A 23,616-nucleotide genomic window follows, 5' to 3' on the forward strand; every position below is an offset into this window, starting at 1 on the left:
AAAGGTAGGACAAGTGGTGTCAGAAGATCAAGAATCCGTGGCAAGCTAAGAAATGACGGGATTATACAGCGTTGGGTCGATGCATGTTGACTAGCATCGTCACCAAGTTTAGTTTTTGTATGTATGTGCGGATGGGAGCTCAATATTGCAGTACACATATATAGGTACTTTTTCGTATGTTGTGCTGAAAACTGACGTGAGACGAATGGGTAACTTTTAAAAGGTTTCTGATACAAAGACAGCGGGAACGCATAATTGGGATCTTTGATGACTCCCAGAGACTACAACACTTCACGAAAGGGTTGAATCTCTCTTTCTCTTTGTTTGTTTTCAAGTGACAGGGACGTACAAAACGATATTCTTCGTCTTTCATCCCTCCCAAGAGTTTTCCTCGTCAAGCTACTCAAGGTCCATCTAACAGCTATCATAAAAGGAATCGCATTGTACATTTCACCACTTTCAACCACTTATACCCATCTTTTCTTCCAATCCTCGGACTTGGCTTCCCGATAATCTTTTAATTTTTTCCAATTATTGCGTCACGTGACCCTTTTTTTCTTAACGATAGCGGTATAGTGCCAACAACTCAGACCCGACAAGGTCTGCAAACCACAGGAAACTGGCAACGATCAGTTAGAAGCGATTAAAAGATCTCAAAAGACTCATCACAAGAAATATTTTCCCGGAATATAAAAGGACCACATCACTGGGCTTTGTCGCAAAACCTTTTATCCATTTACGCCTTGGTTTCTATCTTTCCAGATCGAATAAGGTTAGATCGCTGTCTATATTACCTTTAGAGAAAAGAGTAAAAATTATTCTACACTGGTGTTTGGTTTGGATTCAGTAAAAAGTTAGCCCAAAATAAGGTCCAAAACCGTGCTACGAACGTCACATCTGAGCCCCTGAGAACTACATTCCCGCGGTTTTATACTTCCACTTTTCACCCCATGTTGTCCCGTTCTGTCTTGTTCAGACAATCTAGACGTTGCGTTTCGCAACTTTCGCACATTAAACCGCCAAAAGAGATCACAAATGAGCCTGTCAAGTCTTTTGACAGCACTGCAACGCTCGACTGGGACCTTTTGCGCGCCTCAGTGTCAAAATTCAATAACGCATCCTTGGATGTGCCTCTCGTGATCAACGGAAAACGTATCTTTTACAACGAGGGCAACAGAAGCTTTCACCAGCAGGTAAACCCGGCCAAACACTCCCAGGTGCTGGCCAACGTCACCCAAGCGTCTAAGGAAGACGTGGCGGCTGCCATTGAGGCCTCCAAGACCGCAAAGGCAAAATGGCTGAAGATGCCGTTCTACGACCGTGCAGCGGTCTTCCTCAAGGCCGCAGACCTCATCTCTACCAAGTATCGCTACGATATGCTGGCGGCAACCATGCTGGGCCAGGGTAAAAACGTTTTCCAAGCGGAAATTGACTGTATCACCGAGCTGGCCGATTTTTTCAGATTCAACGTCAAGTACGCTGCAGAACTGTACGCGCAGCAGCCTTGTGAGTCCAGTCCGGGCGTGTGGAACAAAGCCGAGTACAGACCCTTGGAGGGTTTCGTGTACGCTGTCACACCTTTCAACTTCACTGCCATTGCCGGAAACTTGATTGGCGCACCTGCCTTGATGGGTAACACCGTGGTTTGGAAGCCATCGCAGGCTGCCAGTTTATCAAACTACTTGCTACTAACAGTCCTTGAGGAAGCCGGTCTGCCTCATGGCGTAGTGAATTTTGTCCCTGGTAACCCCGTTGAAGTGACTAGCCAGGTCTTGGCAGACAAAGAGTTTGCTGCCTTACATTTCACTGGATCCACCGCTGTTTTCAAGCAGTTGTATGGACAAATCCAACAAGGTGTGGTTACCGACCGTTACAGAGACTACCCCCGCATTGTAGGTGAGACGGGTGGTAAAAACTTCCATCTGATTCACCCCAGTGCCAACCTGCCTCACGCGGTTCTCAGCACTTTGAGAGGTGCATTTGAGTTCCAAGGCCAGAAATGCTCCGCGACCTCAAGGGTTTACCTACCACAATCCAAGAGCGCCGAGTTCTTGGCTGACCTTGTGGGCTCTTTGCGTTCGGTACGCACTGTCAACACATCTGCTTCCAAGATCAACGGCGGTGACTTACACGGCTTTATGGGACCTGTCATCCACGAACAAAGTTTCGACAAATTGGCCGGTGTGATCGACGAGGCGAAGAACGACCCGGAGCTTGAAATCATCGCAGGGGGCGAGTACGACAAGACCAACGGATTTTTCATCGAGCCCACTGTTATCAAGACCACCAACCCTAATCACAAGTTCTTGTCGACCGAGTTTTTCGGACCAGTGTTGACTGTGTACGAATATCCAGACGCCGAGTTTGCCCAGATCTGCGAAATCATCGACAAAACCACCGCTTACGGACTAACCGGTTCCATTTTCGCCCGTGACAGAGATGTCATCAACACGGCCGACGAACTTTTGAAATACAGCGCCGGTAACTTTTACATCAACGACAAGTGCACTGGTGCCGTGGTTGGCCAGCAGTGGTTTGGCGGTGCCAGAATGAGTGGTACCGACGACAAGGCCGGTAGTGGAAACATCTTGTCCCGGTTCGTGAGCATTCGTAACGTGAAGGAGAATTTCTACGAGTTGACCGACTTCAGATACCCTTCCAACTACGAATAGAAACCGAACAAAGCGAACAAAGCGAACAAAGCTACTCTGAACGCCACGCAAGTTTGCTTACGTTTGAACATCTAAGACTTTTTCGCTGTTGTAGAACTAAATGTACATAAAAAAGAGCGGTTTTTTTTTTAGGTTTTTTGGATCTTCCAGTATAGCGAAAAGTTCAGCAATTGGTATCAAAAGGAACGACGGAATTCGCTGATCACACTCTGATATACTTTACTAAGTTCGGTCGTTTCACTTCTCGTCCAGCTCTGTTTTCTCTTTTCTCAAAACCGGGCTTTGTTAATCCACTACAGAAATCAGTCGTCTCTCGAATTGAAGTGTTCTAGACCGCTTACATAATCTTCCAAAGCTCAAATATCATGTGACCAAAATCAAGAAATCAAAATTGCAACCATCACTATGAACGGAGACTTTTTAAATGAAAAGCTCTCTATATGGGTTTCTAAAAAAAAAAATGTTATCCAGCTCTCCTATTGGAACGACCCCGAATAGTTCTGCTCTGTAAGGGACACAAGGGACTGCTATTCACTCATTATTATTGAACGCCCGCTGTAGTCACTTATCTGAACTTCAGAATCCGGGTCGCGGTGTTTTTTTTGAGACCAAATTCGTGTTTTTAGGAGCGTTGCAAGCTGAACGTGTTGCGTTGTTTCCAAATAGTGCACTTTTAGGGATCAAAGGTTGAAGAAACTTGTTTTTAAGCATCGATTGGGATTGAAACGGGAGCGTTAACTAGTGGTGATCAACAACTGAAATAGCATTACAGGTACCAGCATTTTCATCACCTTGGGAACAGGATTTCAAGCGGTTTTGGTCGTTTTGTTAAGTAAAGAAAAAAAAAAATGAACCCGTCCGATAGAGGTCACAACAGTTCCGGTGGTGACAGATTCGTTGCCACGACCGGGGGTCGAAACATCCCCAAACAGATCCATATCGCCCACAGAAGGTCAGCCAGCGAGCTGACAAACCTCATGATAGAGCAGTTCACACTCCAAAGACAACTGGAAATTGTGCAGGCCCAACAGCAGCAATTGATTGCACAGCAGCAACAGATGGCTCAGCAATCGGGCCAGTATCCTGGATCCGGGTTTCCACCCCCAAATCAAAGTTCTGGAGGCGGTCCAGGAAGCCACGTCAACTCCTTTGTTCCACAGCCACCCCACCCTATGTACAGCAACACGGCCACTCCATCATCGTCAAACCATAACAGCAGAAGCAGATCGCATTCCAGAAACAATTCAGGCTACTACAACAACAGCAACCCACAGGGAAACGGTAACAACAATGATGCTGGTGCGGCTTTCGGAGGTCATCGTAAGACGGGATCTCAGTCAAGCGTGTATGGCCATAATAGAAGACACTCACTGGGACTTAGCGAAGCCAAGAAAGCAGCTGCTGAGGAACAGGCGAAAAGGGCCAGTAGTGGTGTTTCCATCAAGGTGGATGACGCAGATGCGTTCGAACCGGTTGGAAATGCTGGTTCAGAAACTGCGGAACAATCCGGATTCAAGTTTCCTCCATCTCCCGTAGAATCGTCAAGAGGTGGCGCTACACCTCACCAACTAAGGAATTCAAGCACGTCTCCACAGAAGAATTTTGAGTTCCCTGCAAGCAAGGAGAACCGGGATGAATTCACGCCTAGCAACACTCCTCTCAGAAGCACTCATAACAGAGGCAAAGAAAGTTCTGGAATTAATGCCAACTGGCGCTCGCAGCAACAAACTTCCAATACTCCTGGCAATCAATCTACACAGCAGCTACAGCCCCAACAATTGCAACAGCAACACCCAAATTTTCCGCACAAGAAAACTCAATCAAGAGAGTTTACAGGGTTCGGTGCTTTGGAGCCTCCTGCAGTTTTTCAACCCGGCCATCGTTCGCGCAACTCTAACTTGTCGTCTCACAGTTTCGGATCAAACAATAACGGTGGTAACCAAAACGGTAGGAAATCACTGTTTGCTCCTTACCTGCCACAGGCCAATATACCAGAATTAATCACAGAAGGTAGACTGGTTTGTGGAATTCTTAGAGTCAACAAGAAAAATAGATCAGATGCTTGGGTCTCCACTGATGGTGTCCTTGATGCTGATGTGTACATTTGCGGTTCTAAAGACCGTAATAGAGCGCTAGAAGGAGATCTTGTAGCCGTTGAATTGTTAATGGTTGACGATGTTTGGGGTTCAAAGAAAGAAAAAGAGGAAAAAAAGAGAAGAAAAGACGCCAGCAGCCAACAGGATATCCCGCTCAACAGTAATGATGACTATCACAATGATGCCTCTTCTCGCACAATGCCCGCATCGACTTCTTCCACTTCTATCAACTCTGGGGAAAAAACTGATCAATCTTCACCGTCCAAGTCTGGCAGCATCAAGAGGAAAGGATCTTTGAAACAGCGTCCTACTCAAAAGAAAAATGACGACGTTGAAGTCGAAGGTCAGTCTTTATTGCTTGTTGAAGAGGAAGAGATCAGCGATAGCTATAAGCCTTTATACGCTGGTCATGTCGTTGCAGTGCTTGATCGCATTCCTGGTCAGCTTTTCAGTGGTACCCTTGGTCTGTTGAGACCCTCCCAGCAAGCCAACAGCGATGCAAACAAGCCCAACAAACCGAAGATCGTTTGGTTCAAACCAACTGACAAAAAAGTTCCATTGATCGCCATTCCAACGGAGCAAGCACCAAAAGACTTTGTCGAAAGTGCCGATAAGTACTCCAACAAGCTATTTGTTGCCTCCATTAAACGTTGGCCGATCACTTCGCTGCATCCCTTTGGTACCTTGGTTTCACAGCTTGGAGAAATTAATGAACCCGAGACCGAGATAGATGCCATTCTTCGTGACAACAACTTTTTATCTGATGAGTATTTGGATCCTCAAGATCGCTCGAAAGAAAGAACGACTTTTCAACCTTCTTCCTTATCGGAAGAAAATATCAGCGCCAGAAAAGTTTTTGATGACGCAGTTGCCGTCTACGAGACCGGCTCGCTGTCAGACCTAGCGATTCATCTGCGAACATTCAAAGATGGATCATTTGAGGTCGGCTGTCACATTCTTGATGTAACGGCGCATATTGAAGAAGGCTCGTCTTTAGATAGAAGAGCAAGAAAGCGGTCTTCGAGTGTTTTTATACCTCAAAAAGTTGTTAACCTGCTGCCACAAACCCTTAACGATGCGCTAACGCTAAAGGCTGGGAGATCTTCAGCGACTATTTCGGTCATTTATGGCTTCGACAGGAACTACAGTATTACTTCTACATGGGTTGGCGAAAGCATCATTACTCCGGTATCTAACATTACGTTTGAGGAACTCAACACTCAACTTGACTCGAGCTCACCATCAGTATTCGCGTCGACCATTCAGAAGGTAGCAACAGCTTTTTGTCGTAAGCGCCTAGATTCACAAACTGCACTTTTGAGACCCGAGCTTTGCTTGCTGGAAAGTCTTGATGATGAAAAGGTGAAGGCCGACATCAACATTTTCCACGCGGACATGGCTACGTCAGTTATTACAGAGATTGAGCGTCAAGTGAATGGCACTGTTGCACAAACGGTTTATGAGAGGCTTGGAGACCTTGCCTTTTTGAGAAGACAATCTAAGCCCATAGCAACAAAGCTGAATTCTTTTCAAAAGAAGGCCGAACGGCTCGGATATGAAATTGATGTTACCAACTCTCAAACTATTTTGAATTCGATCATTGCGATAAAGGATGAAAACGCCAGAATTGGTGTCGAAGTACTTTTATACAAGTGCTTGGGACGTGCAAAATATTTTGTTGCAGGAAAAGTCGACTCTGATCAATTTGACCATTTCGCTTTGAACTCACAACTGTATACCCATTTCACCGCTCCTTTGAGAAGATATGCCGATCATGTTGTTCATCGTCAACTAAAATGCGTCTTAGCAGGGCTTCCGTACAATGAAGATGATGATTCTTTGAAAATTACCTCAGAGTATTGCAATTTTAAGAAGGACTGTGCTCATCACGCTCAAGAACAAGCCATCCATCTACTCTTGTGCAAAACCATTAATGACATGGGGAATTCAACGGGACAAATTTTGACTATGGCGACTGTGCTGCAAGTGTACGAATCAGCGTTCGATGTTCTGATTCCCGAATTTGGAATCGAAAAGCGAGTTCATGGTGATCAATTACCGTTGACCAAGGCAGAATACGATGGCAACGAGCGTGTTCTTGAACTCTATTGGCAAGCTGGCGTTGACAGTGCCACATTTGTTCCAGCTGACGAAAAAAATCCTAAGTCGTACCGTAATTCAATCAGAAACAAGTTCAAGTCTGCTTCTAACGAGATAGCAACCGTGCAATACCAGAAGGACCAAGAGAAACAAGGTCTGCTTACCGAAGACTTTGCCAGGCAACTCAGCAACCTACACATTGATCCACCATCCTTAAAGCTTCCTGTGAACGATCAGGTCGACGAGCCACTTTTGGGATTTTTGTCCGAAGTTATCACCAGACAAGCAAATGACAACAACATCCAGGAGATCAGAGAACTGCACCGTGTTCCCGTTTTATTACGGGCAGAAGTGGGAATGGCCTTACCATGCCTAACGGTACGTGTACTGAACCCTTTTCAATCGCGTAAAGGTTGAACCATTACGCCCTTCTGAAGGTCAACACCAACTAATATCATCATTAGAACCAACTTTGCATTCATTCAATATATCGAGCCAACTGATATGTAAACTATTCAATCGTCTTAGAGATTTCTTTACTAGAGTTGTTCTACATGCTACCAAGCAGCGATCATTTTTATTGCAAAGTGACGTTGGATTCAGGTCTAGGTTGATCTTTTTGAACTAATTGAAGGCTCAAATACCTAAACACCGCATCCTGTCAGCGGAAGGCGTTCATTTGGTCACCTCACAATGCTGATCAATTGCTTGAACAGGGGTGTGCACACTGGTCTCTTTGTCCAAACCAGGAATCTTCATTGTGTCACTACACTGGCAAAGAAGGCCGTTAAAAAACCTGGCAAGGGCAAGAAAGTCGAGGAAGATGAGGTCGTCGAGATTGTGGATCTTAACAGCTATATCCAACGCGCTACTGCTGCATTCGAGAAAAGTACTGAACTTCACAAGAAAAGGCTGAACGAATTGAAAGCCGGAACGTCGAATCCCACCATTTTTGACAAGCTGAAAGTTGGAAAAGAAAACTTCAAATTTACAGATGTCGCCACAACGTCCATGAAAGGCAGAAATAATCTTCTTGTCACTGTGTTTGATCCAAAGGACACCAAGTCTGTCATAAGTACCATTTTAGCAGCAGGATTGAATTTGAACCCAGAAAGAATACCTAACAATGTGCAGCAACTCAAGGTGGCCCTTCCGCCACCCACTACAGAGACCCGAAAGCAGAGTTGCAAATTGCTGAAGGATGTTTTTGAGGAGTACAAAAATTCTGCCAACAAGAACTCGTTGGGCCATATCCGTGCTGAAGTACTGAAGGAATTGAAGACAATTGACAAGAAGAATGATTCCGTGAAGAAGGTCATCCAGGACCTCGAGAAGATACATAAGGACTACACTTCGAAGCTTCAAGAAGCTCTTAAACAGGCCGAGAAAAGTGTTTTGGGCTAATTGTGTCTATCATCAAAATATATAAAACCTGTAACTGGTCGTTGTTCTTTCGCAAGTGATTTTAGTTGGCATTTTTGGCCAGAGATAGTAAAGATCTGATCCTTACCCATAGAGATCGAGTATAAGAGCCTGTGTTGAAGTTCTTGACAAATTTCCACGCTGCACGGTTGCTCCTGATCGGGTAGTCCAAGGGTTTCGGAATTTGAGTTGAAATAAAAGGCAGTTTGTCGTAACAAACACTCTTCGCATTACAAAGACCCGTTAGACCTTCTTCACCACCAAACTTACCATATCCAGAGCCGTTGATACCGCCAAAAGGGAGTTGACAGACGTAAAAAGTGGCAAAATCATTGATGGCAACATTACCACTGTGTAGTTGGTCAGCAACATAATTGCATTCCGTGTAGTCGTTTCCAAAAACAGATCCACCAAGTCCAAAGGGAGCGGAGTTGGCCAAGCGAATACAGTCCTCGGTGTTTTGCCCACGCATCATGGTTAGCACTGGCCCAAATACCTCATTTTGAGCAATATCCATCTCAGGAGTTACGTCGACTAGTAGAGTGGGCTGGAAATAGTGTCCCTGTGGGTAATTAGGATGCTTATAGCGTGTCCCTCCGTGTAGCAATCTTGCACCTTGCTTTACGGCATTTTCGATCAAGGCCTCTATTTGTGAAAACCTATTGTCTGATATCATGGCTCCCATATCCACATCTTCCAAATTGTCAATATCTGAGCCTAATCTGAGTTTGCTAATCCTCTTCTCTAATATAGATACCATTTTGTCGTAATTTTTGGCACTTACGATTACTCTCTCAATACCAATACAGTTTTGCCCAGAGGATTGAAACGTACCACGCATGATGATCGATGATAACGCATTTAAGTCTTTGACAGAGTCTAAACAAATGAAAGCGTCCTTACCCCCAAGCTCGACACAGACTGGCGTGAGGCTTTTGGAAGCTTCTGCAAGAACATGATGCGCCACTGGTTGACTACCAATAAATGTCAAGTGTTTGAGCTGCGGATGAGACGAAAAATGGTTAGCAGTATTGTCAGTTGCGGTTGGTGGATTACTGTAGCATAGTTGTACTAGATCTGGATTTTGGCCGCAAGATTCTAAGCATTTTTTACAAATGCTGACGAAATACTCTGAGGACCATACCACTTGCTCAGAGCACTTAACGACTATTGCGTTACCTGCGAAAACAGCTGCAATTATAGGGCCAAGTAAATTATGGAAGGGATAGTTCCACGAAACTAGTGCCCCAACAACTCCCAAAGGTTCGTATCTCACCTCGGCCCCTTTGTACCATTTCATGAAGAAGTTGGTAGGACCTGGGCGTTTGGAAGGTTGCAAAGCTTTTTTTCCGTGTTGTATAATCCATTGAACTTTTTCCAGAGTAACCAAAATTTCACCCATCGATGCGTCCAGCATCGTTTTTCCAGAATCCCTGCACGCAACACGGGCGATAGCGTCTTGGTTGGCTAAAATATAGTCTTGTAAAGATACCAAAAATTGGATACGTTCTTCGAAAGACGTTTTGCGCCATTCTTTTTGAGCCTGGGCAGCTTTGGATACCAATACGTCGATATCTTTCTCTGTCATCGAAGAAAAAGAGCCCAAAACCTGTCCAGTTGCGGGACAATGACATGGAATCCGCTGAGAGTCATCTGAGGAGCCATTGGTAGAGTTGCCAGACACTGAATGCATTCTTTTTCCCTTCCAGTGTTTTTGGGCTGCTTCTGGCAGTGGAATCTCGAACTTCACAGGTTTAGACGTTGGTGTTTGCATTGCGGGGAAAAGCCAGCGATACAGTATATATGCAGCAACAATAGTGATGAGAAAAGTAGTTGAATTGGTTTTCATAGTCGTGGAATCGGTAACAAGCTTAGTGTTGTTAAAATGAAGCGTTTGAGATCTCATCCAATCTGACACGTACTCTTGAACCGTGTGGTTCAACTGTTGGAGCATGGTTGAGTTTAAATAGATGTGGGACATTTCAATACTGGCACACCCAGCTCAATGCTTCAAGAAAGTAGCTTTGATCGCTGAAGTTGGAAAGGTATAAAGGATGTTGTCTTCGCTTAGAGAGGGCTTCCCGTTTACTTTATATTTCGGTAAATGTATGTCATGAGTCCTATATTAGAAGTACTCGTGTGCTTATGGTAGCTTTGAGGTATTCTCACGACAAAAGCATGAATTTTTGAGCGCTATGTATCGACTATATCAGGACGTCTGGCGTCCCTCGGGTTGGTCCCTAAACTGAATTTCGTTTTGTCTTTGATTCTGGGTTGTTTAAGTAGACAGACCGGCAAAGAAAAAGTGCATGGTGTTGATAAACCCTTGAACTCTGTCTAAGCTTCTAATACTGGACTTAAGCAGCATTGACGTGAACTTCGGTCACTGGGGTCGTCACTGCATCGATCAAGAGCTTCACAATGGCATCTTTCTTTTGTTTGCCAGTTTTTTCAAGAGTGCTGATTTCGCTTTGGACCTGGTCTTCGGCATCCTTTTCTAGACCACCGACACCTCCAGCGTTCTTGGCTTCAAAGTCCTTGAGTTCCTGCTCCTTTTTCTGCTTGTAGACATTAATTTCTTCGGCAGCATCGGTCTTGGCCTGCTTGACTTTGTCCTGACGGTACTGTCTGGCCTGAGAGACAATTTCGTGGGCCTCCTTTTCGGCTTTCAAAAGCGTGGCGATTCCGTTTGGTTGAGACTGCAATCGGAAGAGTTAGTAAAAAACAACTGAGAGATTGAATTTCTTAGAGAAGGTTAGCTGAAGTCAAAACGACGACGACGACGACCAAATTGGCGTGGTCCGGTTCCATGTCTAAGCCCAGTCCCATTCACTTACACCACCCACTGTGGACACTTTAGACACTTTGGAAGTCTTTTCGGACTTTTTTCATCTCAGAGTTGTATACCTGTATGCCGTTTTTCGACCAAAATCAGCACCTCTACGAAAACACCCCTATTAGTGGGAAAAGGGGGAAAAGTTAGACATACCATAGTGTTGTTTATCCTGTGGCTAGCGTTACCAGGAACTGCGATTGATATATCCAGAGCTAGTACACCGAAACTATCAAGTTAATCGAGGAATGTATCGAACTTAAAGGTATCTTTCAGGATTTTGAACTTTCATATCATTTTATTAAATTAGTTTTTTATATGACGGTCAGGATACGAATTAGAGAAGTGATGACGACTATAACGTTGATCAGAGGAAATTGTGGAGTATGAACTGGTTATGTAAATGAATGTATTGGAAATATAGATTGTGCTTGAATTTAGGAACTTACAGCTTGAATCGTAGCCATTTTCTGGAAATTTTTGACTATCTTATATTATTTTGGTTTTGTTGCTGCAGGAAAGAGTACACTGGGGCGTATATTCTGAAATTTATATTATAATTTGATTTGATGTTGTTGAAAGGGGTAGAGTTGGGCATTTACTTACAATTTGCCTCAAACTTTGACTTTCACGACCCTTTTGACTTCGTTCCTGAAGCTATTTTTCTCATAACTGTGAGATGGACGTGACAGGTAGTTTTCGCTAGATACTTCGATTAGTGGTAGAGTTGCTATACAAAATCTTGATTCAATTGAGATCAACACTATTTGTCTCTGCACAAGGCACCTCTAACCACAGTTTCTTAGTTCAAATGGTTTACGTAGTATATACAACTGACGTCATCTAACCATTCATCTACTCGAGCCTTGAGTCGGTAAATCACTATTACGACCTCTGGACGCCTTTCAAAATCTGAAAATTATGCTCATCGCGATGTGAATTCTAGCTCATCGCCTGAAAGTTAATCCAGCATAGAGCTCTCGGAGTATGATCCCCATGAGCTGCTCAGTATGTCTCGTCGAACCAGCCCGATATACTTGTCCTAAGTGTCAGAAAAAAACCTGCTCTTTAGCATGTGTCAAGATGCACAAAGTCCAAGACAATTGTTCTGGAACGGCCAGTGCAACCGCGAGTTATTTGGCTCGTGAAGAGCTAAAAGCTGCAGATACTCCCGATGGAAGTAACCTGCTGGTTCAAAGAGACTACAACTTTCTTTTGGGCATGAACAGGCAGTTGGAACTAATGAAACGAGATGGAAAACAGAAAAACAAACGGACCCTGGCACCCACGCATAGCTATAACAATCAGACACATAACAGGAAACAGCAGCGATCAGATTCACAGCCTCATGTGATAAGACGAGGTGTTAGATGCGCTTTACTTCCAAAGGGAATGCAAAGAGCGGTTCAAAATAAGAGCAGATGGGACAAAAATCTCGATCTATTTGTATGGTCAATTGAATGGTGCATTTTATCGCCGGAAGGAACTATCGAATTATACCACACAAGCCATAGAAATAAGGAAACTGATTCTTTGGCGGAATGTGTGGGCAAAATTGTTCAGGGAAAATGTAACGAACTTTTTGACTCATCACCATCACCAGAGGGACGGGATCTCAGCGTAGATCAAGCACCTCAAAATTGCATTACGACTAGAGATAATAGCGATGCTATTCCTGTACAAGAGTCCCAAGATATTGGCACCCAGACTGACCTGAGCATAACGAACACACCGACTGGGCCACAGCAGCAGGAAACAATCAAACAAGTAAAACTGGATTGGATTTTATCGCTTCACCTGCAATTCTACATCAAATGGTATTCAAGAGACTTTGAAATCTTCGGAGATTCAAAAAAACTTATCCAACTTGACCCCACGATAAGCATAGGCGAATTATTCAGAGATAAAGTTGTCGTAGAATACCCAACGATTTACATTTCCCAAGAAGGAAGTCCCTTGTGCAATGGGTTTTCATTGATAGATCAGAAACACCGCATGAAACCTCAGGCTACGTCTTCTGGTGAATCTTCTCCAACAAGTTCAGAAGATAACTCATGTAATAGTAGCTCGTCTAGCGACTCCGATGAGGAGCCACAGGAAGTTTCGAGTAAAACTGTTTCTGTGCCTAGAAACGATTCCTCACTACCTTCTACTAATAACGCTCCGGTTGAACCCAACCAAGCTAGTGGCAATGAAGTCAATAGCGACGACGATGATGACGAAGACGATTACACGCCCGGCATTTCTCTGGACTTTCTCGCTGATTAGCACCAAAAATAGCGTTTCTAACCCCCGCAATTGCATAACTTAAATAATAGACTTAAAATCAAATAGTGAGTAACAGATAAATTGGAAATGACACATTAGGCGGCACCCGCGGCATAATGGTTCTTATTCGTGAATGTGACCTGCTGCTTGTTTCGAACAATTTCGCGTCCCTTAGAGTCGCTCTTCAAATTATTACTTTCAAGCAGATGCTTCTCCCAAACGGTACGTTCAACACCCATGCGACTGCGCCCGAGTACCGCAATTCTCATTGTGCTGAGCAGATTTCTGGCCGCTTGGGTATGTAAGTAAACTGCACCATTGAAAGCTTGCGTGGCGTCTTTGCCCACACTTGCTTCGACAAGTGCCACTCCACCAGGGTGATCATTGATAAAAGGTGTAACGTCGTGCACAACGTCTTCTATGGCCACAAGTGCTCGCCTTTTGGTTTCAAACTCGTGCTTTGCCAGTAAGACAAATTTTTCCGGCTGGATGATGGGTAACTTGTCTAAGGGAACTCCCCATTGTAGCTTGGCTCTTTCTTCGTCCAGAAGCTTCTGCTGCTGCTGTAATAGGCATTTATCTATTTGCTCCTGAGAAGTGTAGTGAAGATTGCCTGCAAGTCCAAGGTAAGACAGTGCAAGAATTGCTAGTCTGCAAGGGTCCCACCGGAATTTTCCTAAGCCGTTTCTGTAATCACCCGGAAATTCATGATGGAAGTTATGATTTGATTCTCCGAAGGTGATTAGGTCTGCTAGGAAACTGAGAGGTAGGTTTATTGCTGTCCTGGAATCGTCAAATGGTTGCTTTGACAGAGGAAAGTGTTTCGTGTGACAGAGAGCGCCAATAATCAGCCACTGTTGCTGAATCAAAGACATCCTCACCAACCCCAGATAAAATATTCCGCTGAAAAAAGGTAAGCCACAGAGTTTAGATAGAATGCATGGTATGAGTAGCAAAGTTAGCACTAGAATTTCACCATAATTTTCATGCTGCCAGCGCAAAAGTGCGAAGCTTGGTGTTGTGACGAAGCTTTTCCGTTTCTCACCACAAATGTTGCGAGCAGCCGACTCTAGAGTTGCCCTGCAATCTTGCACAGCTCTGGCAGACTTCCGATTTCCTTTGAACAGTTTGTGACCCCATACAGCGAAGAGTGAACCATTGACTGCATTAGAAAGCGGATCTCTTTCAGTGTCTATGTAACGATGATGAGCGAGATGTTGGCTTGAAAAATCGAGGATTGATCCTAACCCACAAGATCCGCCCAAAATCGCGAATACGGATTGTACTCTCAGGTCACATTGGAACGACGTATGTGTGAAGAAACGATGATAACCAGCACCCAGACTGATTTGTGAAATGAACATATACACAGCAAGACATTTTAAAAGTTTGTCATTGTACTCTGGTTTACTGATTATCAGCTTGAATAACGAAAAAAGAGGTAGAATCACGGAAAGTAAAGTTGTCTGGATACTGACTTTTTTTAACAAATGAACGACTTGTGGGTCCCGTTTTCGCTTCTTCACCGCATTTCTGCTTTCTGTTGTGAAAAATGGGGCATTTGGGGCGGAAAGCCCTACATTCTGTGGTTCATCGTGAGATGCGTTCGAGGCCTTGGCAGCGTCATTGGACTTTATAATGTCCGAGAAATCAAATTCAGGAATCGAACCATCATCCATTTCTGATGTAAGGTATTGCACGCACTGTTCACCGACTGATCAAGTGATTCAACGGTTTCGTGGGTGAACAGATTGGGATATGGACGGGAGAGAATGAGTTGATGGGCCTGTTGGGATTTACTTGTATGGTTATTTACGAAGTCGTTCGACGTGATGAATGTTAATATATCTGCCTACTGTTAACGAGATGAACTACAAACGGGAGTTTTGAGCATTGTGCTCGATCACAGTTAGCATGAAATGGATAGCACATTGTATTAGTCTCGAGGAATCTAAATCCAGGCCTTTACTGGGCAGTTTATTTTTTATTTGTTCACTGTTTTTTTTTTCTGTTTTGTCAATGCTGTCACTGTCGAGCAAACCATTGAATTGAGAGACCCTGTTATCTTGTTTTACATTTCAACGAGAGCGAGAGATCTATACCTCAGTATCTTCTCTGGAATCTTGCAAAAATTGGCTCTATGGAGTTGTTGGAATTAAAATCTGTGTTTTCTTCACGCCGAAAAGATGCGACGCATAAAACAAATGAATGCATCCACGAATGACATGGACCTCAATAAGTTGCTTGGTCGACTGGGACTTTCGGAATTCTGTGTGCTTTGGGCGTGTAGTCGTATTTCGTCGCCATAGCTGGCTCAAATCACTTCGTACCATAACGACATCAATTTAAATATGTCGCCATGTTTCGGTGCAGAAGATGACAGGTGAAACGAAGCCGCGATCAAGGTCAACTAGCGCTGTCAAAGTGTTGGGATCCTGGTATACTTTTGGGGTTTTAGTTACTTGTGGTTTCTGTGATTTTTGAGGCTCTCTGAAAGTGATCTGAGTCCCAGATATTTTTTCAAAGAAAACACGCAGCCGTCATTCCATTTTCAAGACAATTAGAAAGAGAGTGAACATTCCATGAAGTTAGCTATTCCATGCATCCAAAATACATCCCATTCAGAGTATTCCCCGTCGTTAAGATGTAGGAATCACCGTCACGTGACATTTTTCAACGACTACTCTTACCAGGCCCAACAAGCTCTAATCGATTGTAGCTAATTTTAGGACAACATAGAAACTTGAAAATTCGCTGCTCTAATTCAAATATGGTTGATACCTCATCAATGTCATACTTTCGAAGCCAGGCTTCCGCACTTGTTTAAGCACCACGTCAAAAGTGACATAGTTTTCAATATCGTCGTAGCCTTGAACAACTCTCACATCAATCAACCCATTTCGACATACACGAACATCCTAAAAAAGCCCCAAAGCACCACCGTGTTAGCTCTTTGATCACAATGATTGATCAATTTGTTGTCTTTACTCCTTCAGGACAGGTGTTGTACAATTTCAGCCCTCAAGGAAAGCGATTGGCTGAGATACAGGTGAATAAAGTGGTGTCTGAACTAATCACCAACGGTGCCAGAAGAGATGAGAGTTCGCATAAGTACACCATTTTGAAACTCGACCAATTCGCTGGTATGTGCAATATTTCCAAACATCCACCCCTTGTGTTTCTTTGTACATATGCTGCTCAGGAACTAGAACAGATTCGTGAAGCTGAGCAAATCCTGGACTTGGGAATCAATCTTTGGGAATCACTAGAACTTTATCAGGTCATGGAACGTAACACAAGTCGACAAGGTGGCCCCAAAAACCACCACAATTTTACGTGGGTACTACAGGACTGCGACGAACAGATGTCTAAGTTTGACGAGTACTTCAAGTTGAAGCTTACCGATGTGAAAGCAGCAAAAACCAAGATTAGGGAACCACCTATCAAGGCAAATCCACAAACTTTGAAAGCACCATCGAAAAAATCAGCAATCAATGTGAAATCACGGAAATGGGGCCGAGATGGTATCATGGAAGATAGTTCCACTCAAGGTGATTTGTCTTCACTTGATTTTTCTGCAGAAGGTACACCAGAAGTTACACCAAGTGCAGTTTCGGAAGTGAATGAAAAGGCTTTTGGAACCAGAACAGAAAATGGCGAGTTTCTCATCAAAGAGATCGACGAACTCTTAAGTAAAAACAAGCGCGGTTCCGCCGAGAAACCCACTGCAAGCACTGGGGCTTTCAGTTTCCTGCAAAAACATTTGCTTGGTAACAAATCAATATCTCAAAGCGACCTTACAACTGTCTTGGAAAAGCTGAAGCAAAAGCTCATTACCAAGAACGTTGCACCTGAGGCTGCTGACCATCTCGCATCCAGGGTGTCCCAAAATTTAATTGGTACCACTACAGCAAACTGGACATCGGTAGAGACAACAGCAAAAGACTCTTTACAGCAGGCTTTGACCGAGTTGTTAACACCTGGTGTTTCGGTTGACTTACTACGGGAAATACAGCAAAGGATCGGCGATACCGGTAAAAAAGCACCATATGTTTTCTCAATTGTCGGGGTAAATGGTGTAGGAAAGTCGACAAATCTTTCCAAACTCGCATTTTGGCTATTGCAGAACAATTTTAGAGTTTTGATTGTTGCTTGCGACACTTTTAGATCTGGCGCAGTTGAGCAACTTCGAGTTCACGTTGAGAACTTGGCTCAATTGACGGACGAGACACATTTACGCGGTTCAAAAAACAGAAGAGGCAAGACTGGTAACGATTTTGTGGAACTCTTTGAAGCTGGTTATGGAGGTTCAGATTTGGTAACCAAAATTGCAAAGCAAGCAATTAAATACGCAAGCGATCAAAGTTTTGACATTGTTCTAATGGACACAGCTGGTAGAAGACATAATGATCCTACGCTTATGTCACCCCTCAAACCTTTTGCCGATCAAGCCAAACCAGACAAGATTATTATGGTTGGTGAGGCTCTGGTAGGGACTGATTCGGTTCAACAAGCTCAAAACTTCAATTCTGCCTTTGGCAAGGAAAGAAATCTAGATTTTTTCATTATTTCTAAGTGTGATACCGTCGGTGACATGTTGGGAGCAATGGTTAACATGGTCTATGCGACAGGAATACCCATCCTCTTCGTTGGAGTCGGCCAAACCTACACGGACCTGAGAACGCTGAGCGTCGGATGGGCCGTTGATACTTTAATGTCATAGTTGATTTCCAATAGAATAATATTAGTGTAATTGCATATCATAATTCAATCTAATCCTGTTTTTACTATTATCCTTTCTTATTCTTCCTCAGTCGGTATTGACTCTTCCTTTACCTTTATAGAACTAGCTGATTCTTTGCTGGTCCTTACATCTATAATTTGCAAGTCTTGGGAGAACTTAACATGCCCTGTTGCTGGTACAATAGTCTCGATTTTGATTTCTGGTAAGTTGGGTTCCGGCCCTTCTTTGATGTCATCGATGAAGCTTGATGGTGTGTGACCCAATATACAGTGGAGTATAATCAATGATGCCGGTTTTGATAGTACCAGACTGTTCTCTTTACAAAATGCTGCAGCCACACAATCGGGGCATCCATTTTCACAAGGACATTCCTGAACTCTTTTCAACGCACCCTCTAAAATAACGTCTATGTGTTCAAACGCTTTTATAGAAAGCCCAGATCCGTGCTTTCCCCCTTTTGAGTCGTAGAAAATAAGGCGCGCAGGGCGTTTACGTTGAGTCTGCCGCTCCGCAAACTCTTTCTCAGGTGCCTTACATTCAGTTTGAATTTCATCGACGCCGGCAACGATGAAAGCTGGCAAAAGACTCATTAATGTGTGTTGTGCCGCATGTATCCCACCTGCAATGTTCAAAGACTTTTCTCTGCATAGGTCAAGTGCAATTGGAGGAATATCTATCCATAATCCTTTGGATTGGATTATTACAGGAGGGTTGTATGTTTCCACCGCATCAATGATGCGCTTGTACTTATCCATCTTGAAGAAACCGAATACAACAATTGTGGTCACAATTTTTCCAAAAAATACGGGAACATCACTTTCTTTAAGTGACCTAAGCAGCTCTGTTTCTTTAGGATCCACGTCGGTGAAATCTCTTTGACTTGTAGTCCAGTCTACATCAACTCTTTGAACTTTTGCGTAATGTTCATCGGGATTGAATTCTTTGACAAGGTAAGGATATCCTTGATGGACGAAGATACCACCATCGTAGAGAGTGAAACTTGTTCTAGAGGCCTCAACTTCTTCGATGACTATATTTCTTCCATTCGTTATGTCTACTACCGCAAACTGATCTTCTTCAGATCCCCTTAAACTAACCAGCTTTGCCGGCCACGGTAAAAACCTATTATGAGTGTGGTAGCCGTTAGCGTCATGATGCAGTCTCTCTTCGCAGGTTTTAGTTAAGATGTCCTTACCAAAGTATGCCTGGTCTCTTTCTATAACAATTGGCAACTCAAACGCAGCACATTGAATATGACCTTCGAGAACTAAGACGTTCTCGAAATCCAAGATAAGCTCTTGGAATGATTCTGTGCCTCCATCCTTTAGGAGTTCAGGGTGTGCAACGTAATGCTGATCAACAGGCGAGTCACCTGCTACCACAAGAGTTAAAGAATCTCTGTTTCTTCTACCAGCTCTCCCACTCTGCTGGTGAAAATTTGCCAAGGACAGAGGGAAGCCACACATTAGCACCGCATCCAACCCACCAATATCAATACCTAATTCCAATGCATTTGTTGAGATCACAGCTCTCAGGTTTCCGTGAAACATTTCTCGCTCGATTTTACGTCTATCGGAAGGAGAGTATCCACCACGGTAGGACATGACATCATTCAGCAGATCTAACCTGTTCATTTCTCGAAAAATGGTTCGAACTTCTTTCATTAATAGTTCACAAACTCGACGAACATAACAAAATGCGATAGTTCTCACATTTTCTAAAATCAGTTGTACCAGAATCTTGGCACTTTCATGTATGAAATTCTCTCTTCTGCGAACATGCTGGGCAAGAACGGGAGGATTCCAAACTACTAAATGTTTCTCGCCTCTTGGGGAACCATCATCCTCGATAAGGGTGACTTGTTCCGTGCCAAAAATGCCTCTCATATGCTCAAGAGGCCGCTTCAAAGTGGCCGAACAAGATATAAATTTGACCGCATGGTTGTCATAAAATCCGTTCACCAGTCGTGCGAGCCGCCGCAGCACCAAAGCAACATGGGATCCAAAGAGTCCCTTGTACATGTGAAGCTCGTCAACGACAACAAGTTTCAGATGCATCAAGAAATGGCGCCAGTTGGGATGGTTTGGTAATATGCTGACGTGAATCATGTCCGGATTGGTGAAAATTACTCTTGCATTCTTGCGAATATATCCACGTTTATCCTCTTCTGTATCTCCGTCATAGTTGTCAACAATTACGTGAGATAGTTGCGGTATTCTTGACAGTAGAACTTGGAAAGCTCTTTTTTGATCCTGCGCCAAGGCCTTTGTTGGAAACACGTACATGAAAGTACATTGTGGGTCCTTGAGTAGCTGGTCGATGGCCGACATTTGGTATATCAACGACTTACCTGACGAGGTGGATGTGGTGATGATGACGTTTTCACCTGCATGTATCGCGTTCAGAGCATGCGCTTGATGCGAATAAAAAGTCTTGTGTTCAAATGCATCGAGTGCGCCAGGTGCCAGCTCAAAGTCTAGTTTAGCAAGCTTGGCACATCGTTCTTCCAGCACCATGTGGCTTACAATCTGATTATTATAGAGCTCCGACATTTCCAATTTTTTCAAGAGTATCGGCATGGTCAGTCTTGTGGAATTGTTTTCTGCATCAACCAGCACCCGGGCTTGGTCCTTGCCACCTCTTGCCTCTACCATGGCTTCTATAGGGTCATTATATTCCTTTTTCTGCGGTACCAGCGTTAATGCTTCTGAGTCCAGAACCATCCAAGGATTTTCGGCAGTCTTCCGAAAACGACGTAAAAACTTCATCAGACTAGTTTTGAAGATAGCGTTTCTGCGTGTGATCATTTTCCGCATTGCTTCCGGTGAGAATTCCGGCATTTTTACCTGTGTCTTGAATTCCGCTCGCGACAGTTTTCGAGACATATCTCCATCGACAAATTCGAAAACCAAGACCTGGTCATCGCTGGTATCACTTCCGTCCTCAAATTCGTTGACTTCCGGTTTCAGCTCGAATATATCGCCACCTTTCTGTTGATGGCCACCATTGTTGAAGTCAAATTGTTTGGTCTCAGTGTGAAATTGGTTAACATCCACGTACTTGAACACCACATCTCTGGGCAGCAAATAAGCAATTTTGGCCAAGTCCAAAGGCTCGAGTTCACGCTTGATGTCTTTTTCAATCGGTTTGCGTAAAGTATCAAAGGTACTGACGACATGTTTGCGAGCCATTAGAAATGTGTAGAAAGTGTTTAATCTGAAAAAAATCGTCCTTAGTTCCTTGAACCGCGGGTCGTCCTCCCAATTAGTCTCCGTTCCAGACGTATCATTTGTATCCAGGGTTTTACCATCCTCTAGACCCATCTCCGGTCTTATGGTTGTGGTCTTTGGTCATTGAGTTCCTAAGCTTTTGGTTAGGTGATGATGAGATGAGATAGATGAGTTTATAGTGGTATTACATCTAGTCAAACTAGTGAACTTGAACCATTTGAACAAACCAGTTCTAGACTCTTCAAGCAACTGAAAGTAGACCGTTGAACAGTTAGTCTTAGTGTGTTCAAAAATGAGCTTTTCAGAGGATCGATTGGTGACGAAATTGAACGGGTTGGATGAGACTCAGGATTCGATTGTGGGAGCTTCTCGATGGGTGCTTGGACAACATAAGAATATCAAAGAAATAGCGGCCTCTTGGGACACATTTGTGAGCAAACCGACCATTAATACTCGCAGAAAGCTGCTCGCGATATATCTGGCCAACGACGTGGTCCAACAGGCCAAACACAAGCGTGTTAGCGAAGTGGGTGTTGCATTTGGAGAAATCATGCCTGGAGCTTTGAGTCGTGTATATCCAGAATTAAGCTCAGAAATGCGGCAAAAGGTACGCCGTGTGGTGGATATTTGGAAACAAAGACAGGTTTTTTCGGATTCAGTGCTGAAGAAAATATATGCACAGTTGAAGAACGCTGCACCCCATCACTCGTCGTCTTCGTCGTTAACGTCGTCGTCATCTGCAGCATTAACACCTGAACTTCAAAGGGTAGTGGAGACTTTTGATCAGCTCACCAGATCACAAGCGGATGTCAACTCCAGCAAAACTCGATTCGACTCATCAGTGGAGGCTTTGGACCCAACCAGTGCTGTGTACACCGACAATTACAAAACGATCCAAAAAATCGGCCAAACAGCCAAAGATGCGTTGCAATTGTCGGTAGCAAATCGAGAAAAGGCCATAAAAGAGCTCCAGGTATTGCTAGACTTTCAAAATGAACAATTGCAGCAAGACCAGAATTTGATCAGTGAAATCAACGCCATAATTGCAGCGAAAGACCCTCTAAGCTTACAATCCGCGCCAGTAGAAGACGAGGTTCTGCCTGTTTACGAGCCCAGCGACGGAAGCGACAGTGATACAGACAAGAGTGATGTAGACGAGCAGGACACTGCGGGAAGAAGAAGGCGTAAGTCATCCACGCAGTCAATCGAAGATAAAGACGATGCCAAAAGACTGAAAACCGTGGCAGTGGAGGCTCAATCTGGCTTGGAAGAAGGATCAGAATCCGCAGATCCTGCTACTTACGAGCCTACACCAGCTGAAGTGGCAGTCAACTCGCCCATGGCTGTAACTTCTAGTATCCAGGATTTACTGAGTAAATTGGCAAGCTAGTACTAGTTGTGTTGTATCTCTACTAGGGTTATAAACATATAATGAAACGTTAAAATTCTAAAACCTTGACATATTGAAACGCCAAATTGCATGCATAGTTTTTCATCAACGGATCTATAGAGTCACCGCATATCTTGTAGTCCTCTATGCCCATTTCCTTCAAGTAATTTCGTATTTTCGCTACCCTTTGCTCAAAGTCAGTGTCTTGGACATTTTCTTCACATTCCAGTTCGATAAGCAGTCCCTTGAAACCACCATATGAGAACACATTTGTTGCTCTTATAATCAGCTCGGCCGTTTGATAAGTACTACCGAAATCACCTTTAATGCTCTGCCTTTGGGTCCACAGATTCGAAAGTTTTGACGTGAGAAGGTGGTCAAATGGTTCACTTGAACGCGAAGAACATCCATTCAGAATAAGCGATGTAGGAATGTCTCCGGGATTTGTCGATGTCACTACTGCTGACTTATTTTTGATAGTTACGGTCTTATTTCCGTGATGGCTAAAAGTTATGGAATGCATGAGCCTTGGACTGTCTGGTGGTAGATTCTTCACCGTAAAACGAAAAGTTTTGAATTCAAACGACCACTTTTCCTTAACCGAGATCAAGTCATTGGCCAGAACGTCGTAGAAGTCGGTGATGGTCGCTGGAGCTGATCGCTCGATGAATATTACGCTAAATCAAAAATTGGAAAGCTGGTTAGTAGCGATCGATGGAATAGACCTGTTATTAACTCTAATGAGTGTGGACTTACGTTGAATTCATGTTGTTCTATCTCTATATAGCTTAGTTTATGATGTAGTGAAGATCATCACCTAAGAAGACGCTTTACTTTAAGAGTAGTGCACTAGACTTCTGC

At 43.8% G+C, this 23,616-nt stretch overlaps 11 protein-coding genes across 11 annotated transcripts; 6 read left to right on the plus strand and 5 right to left on the minus strand.

Moving 5' to 3' along the window:
- Positions 1 to 950: 950 nt before the first annotated feature.
- On the plus strand, positions 951 to 2,672 carry PUT2 (LALA0S09e01882g1_1; the record flags this gene model as incomplete). Its single annotated transcript, XM_022770653.1, has 1 exon — positions 951 to 2,672. The coding sequence occupies one exon, from the start codon at positions 951 to 953 to the stop codon at positions 2,670 to 2,672; it is 1,722 nt and encodes a 573-aa protein (XP_022629972.1).
- An 848-nt stretch (positions 2,673 to 3,520) lies between these two features.
- SSD1 (LALA0S09e01904g1_1) lies at positions 3,521 to 7,285 on the plus strand (the record flags this gene model as incomplete). Its single annotated transcript, XM_022770654.1, has 1 exon — positions 3,521 to 7,285. The coding sequence occupies one exon, from the start codon at positions 3,521 to 3,523 to the stop codon at positions 7,283 to 7,285; it is 3,765 nt and encodes a 1,254-aa protein (XP_022629973.1).
- A 276-nt stretch (positions 7,286 to 7,561) lies between these two features.
- RRF1 (LALA0S09e01926g1_1) lies at positions 7,562 to 8,272 on the plus strand (the record flags this gene model as incomplete). The annotated part of the gene is made up of 1 exon (XM_022770656.1): positions 7,562 to 8,272. The coding sequence occupies one exon, from the start codon at positions 7,562 to 7,564 to the stop codon at positions 8,270 to 8,272; it is 711 nt and encodes a 236-aa protein (XP_022629974.1).
- A 61-nt stretch (positions 8,273 to 8,333) lies between these two features.
- On the minus strand, positions 8,334 to 10,271 carry MSC7 (LALA0S09e01948g1_1; the record flags this gene model as incomplete). Its single annotated transcript, XM_022770657.1, has 1 exon — positions 8,334 to 10,271. The coding sequence occupies one exon, from the start codon at positions 10,269 to 10,271 to the stop codon at positions 8,334 to 8,336; it is 1,938 nt and encodes a 645-aa protein (XP_022629975.1).
- A 376-nt stretch (positions 10,272 to 10,647) lies between these two features.
- On the minus strand, positions 10,648 to 11,282 carry VMA10 (LALA0S09e01970g1_1; the record flags this gene model as incomplete). The annotated part of the gene is made up of 2 exons (XM_022770658.1): positions 10,648 to 10,989; positions 11,280 to 11,282. 2 exons carry the CDS (start codon positions 11,280 to 11,282, stop codon positions 10,648 to 10,650), a joined length of 345 nt encoding a protein of 114 aa, XP_022629976.1.
- An 837-nt stretch (positions 11,283 to 12,119) lies between these two features.
- Positions 12,120 to 13,391, plus strand: BCD1 (LALA0S09e01992g1_1; the record flags this gene model as incomplete). The annotated part of the gene is made up of 1 exon (XM_022770659.1): positions 12,120 to 13,391. The coding sequence occupies one exon, from the start codon at positions 12,120 to 12,122 to the stop codon at positions 13,389 to 13,391; it is 1,272 nt and encodes a 423-aa protein (XP_022629977.1).
- Positions 13,392 to 13,486: 95 nt separating this feature from the next.
- On the minus strand, positions 13,487 to 15,070 carry LALA0_S09e02014g (LALA0S09e02014g1_1; the record flags this gene model as incomplete). The annotated part of the gene is made up of 1 exon (XM_022770660.1): positions 13,487 to 15,070. The coding sequence occupies one exon, from the start codon at positions 15,068 to 15,070 to the stop codon at positions 13,487 to 13,489; it is 1,584 nt and encodes a 527-aa protein (XP_022629978.1).
- Positions 15,071 to 16,353: 1,283 nt separating this feature from the next.
- Positions 16,354 to 18,114, plus strand: SRP101 (LALA0S09e02036g1_1; the record flags this gene model as incomplete). Its single annotated transcript, XM_022770661.1, has 1 exon — positions 16,354 to 18,114. One exon carries the CDS (start codon positions 16,354 to 16,356, stop codon positions 18,112 to 18,114), a length of 1,761 nt encoding a protein of 586 aa, XP_022629979.1.
- Positions 18,115 to 18,191: 77 nt separating this feature from the next.
- Positions 18,192 to 21,458, minus strand: HRQ1 (LALA0S09e02058g1_1; the record flags this gene model as incomplete). Its single annotated transcript, XM_022770662.1, has 1 exon — positions 18,192 to 21,458. The coding sequence occupies one exon, from the start codon at positions 21,456 to 21,458 to the stop codon at positions 18,192 to 18,194; it is 3,267 nt and encodes a 1,088-aa protein (XP_022629980.1).
- Positions 21,459 to 21,657: 199 nt separating this feature from the next.
- On the plus strand, positions 21,658 to 22,755 carry RTT103 (LALA0S09e02080g1_1; the record flags this gene model as incomplete). The annotated part of the gene is made up of 1 exon (XM_022770663.1): positions 21,658 to 22,755. The coding sequence occupies one exon, from the start codon at positions 21,658 to 21,660 to the stop codon at positions 22,753 to 22,755; it is 1,098 nt and encodes a 365-aa protein (XP_022629981.1).
- Positions 22,756 to 22,804: 49 nt separating this feature from the next.
- Positions 22,805 to 23,522, minus strand: SRB2 (LALA0S09e02102g1_1; the record flags this gene model as incomplete). Its single annotated transcript, XM_022770664.1, has 2 exons — positions 22,805 to 23,432; positions 23,512 to 23,522. 2 exons carry the CDS (start codon positions 23,520 to 23,522, stop codon positions 22,805 to 22,807), a joined length of 639 nt encoding a protein of 212 aa, XP_022629982.1.
- Between the last annotated feature and the right edge of the window lie 94 nt (positions 23,523 to 23,616).

Source organism: Lachancea lanzarotensis, scaffold LALA0S09 (assembly GCF_000938715.1).
Source record: "Lachancea lanzarotensis genome assembly LALA0, scaffold LALA0S09, whole genome shotgun sequence".
Lineage (NCBI taxonomy): Eukaryota > Fungi > Ascomycota > Saccharomycetes > Saccharomycetales > Saccharomycetaceae > Lachancea > Lachancea lanzarotensis.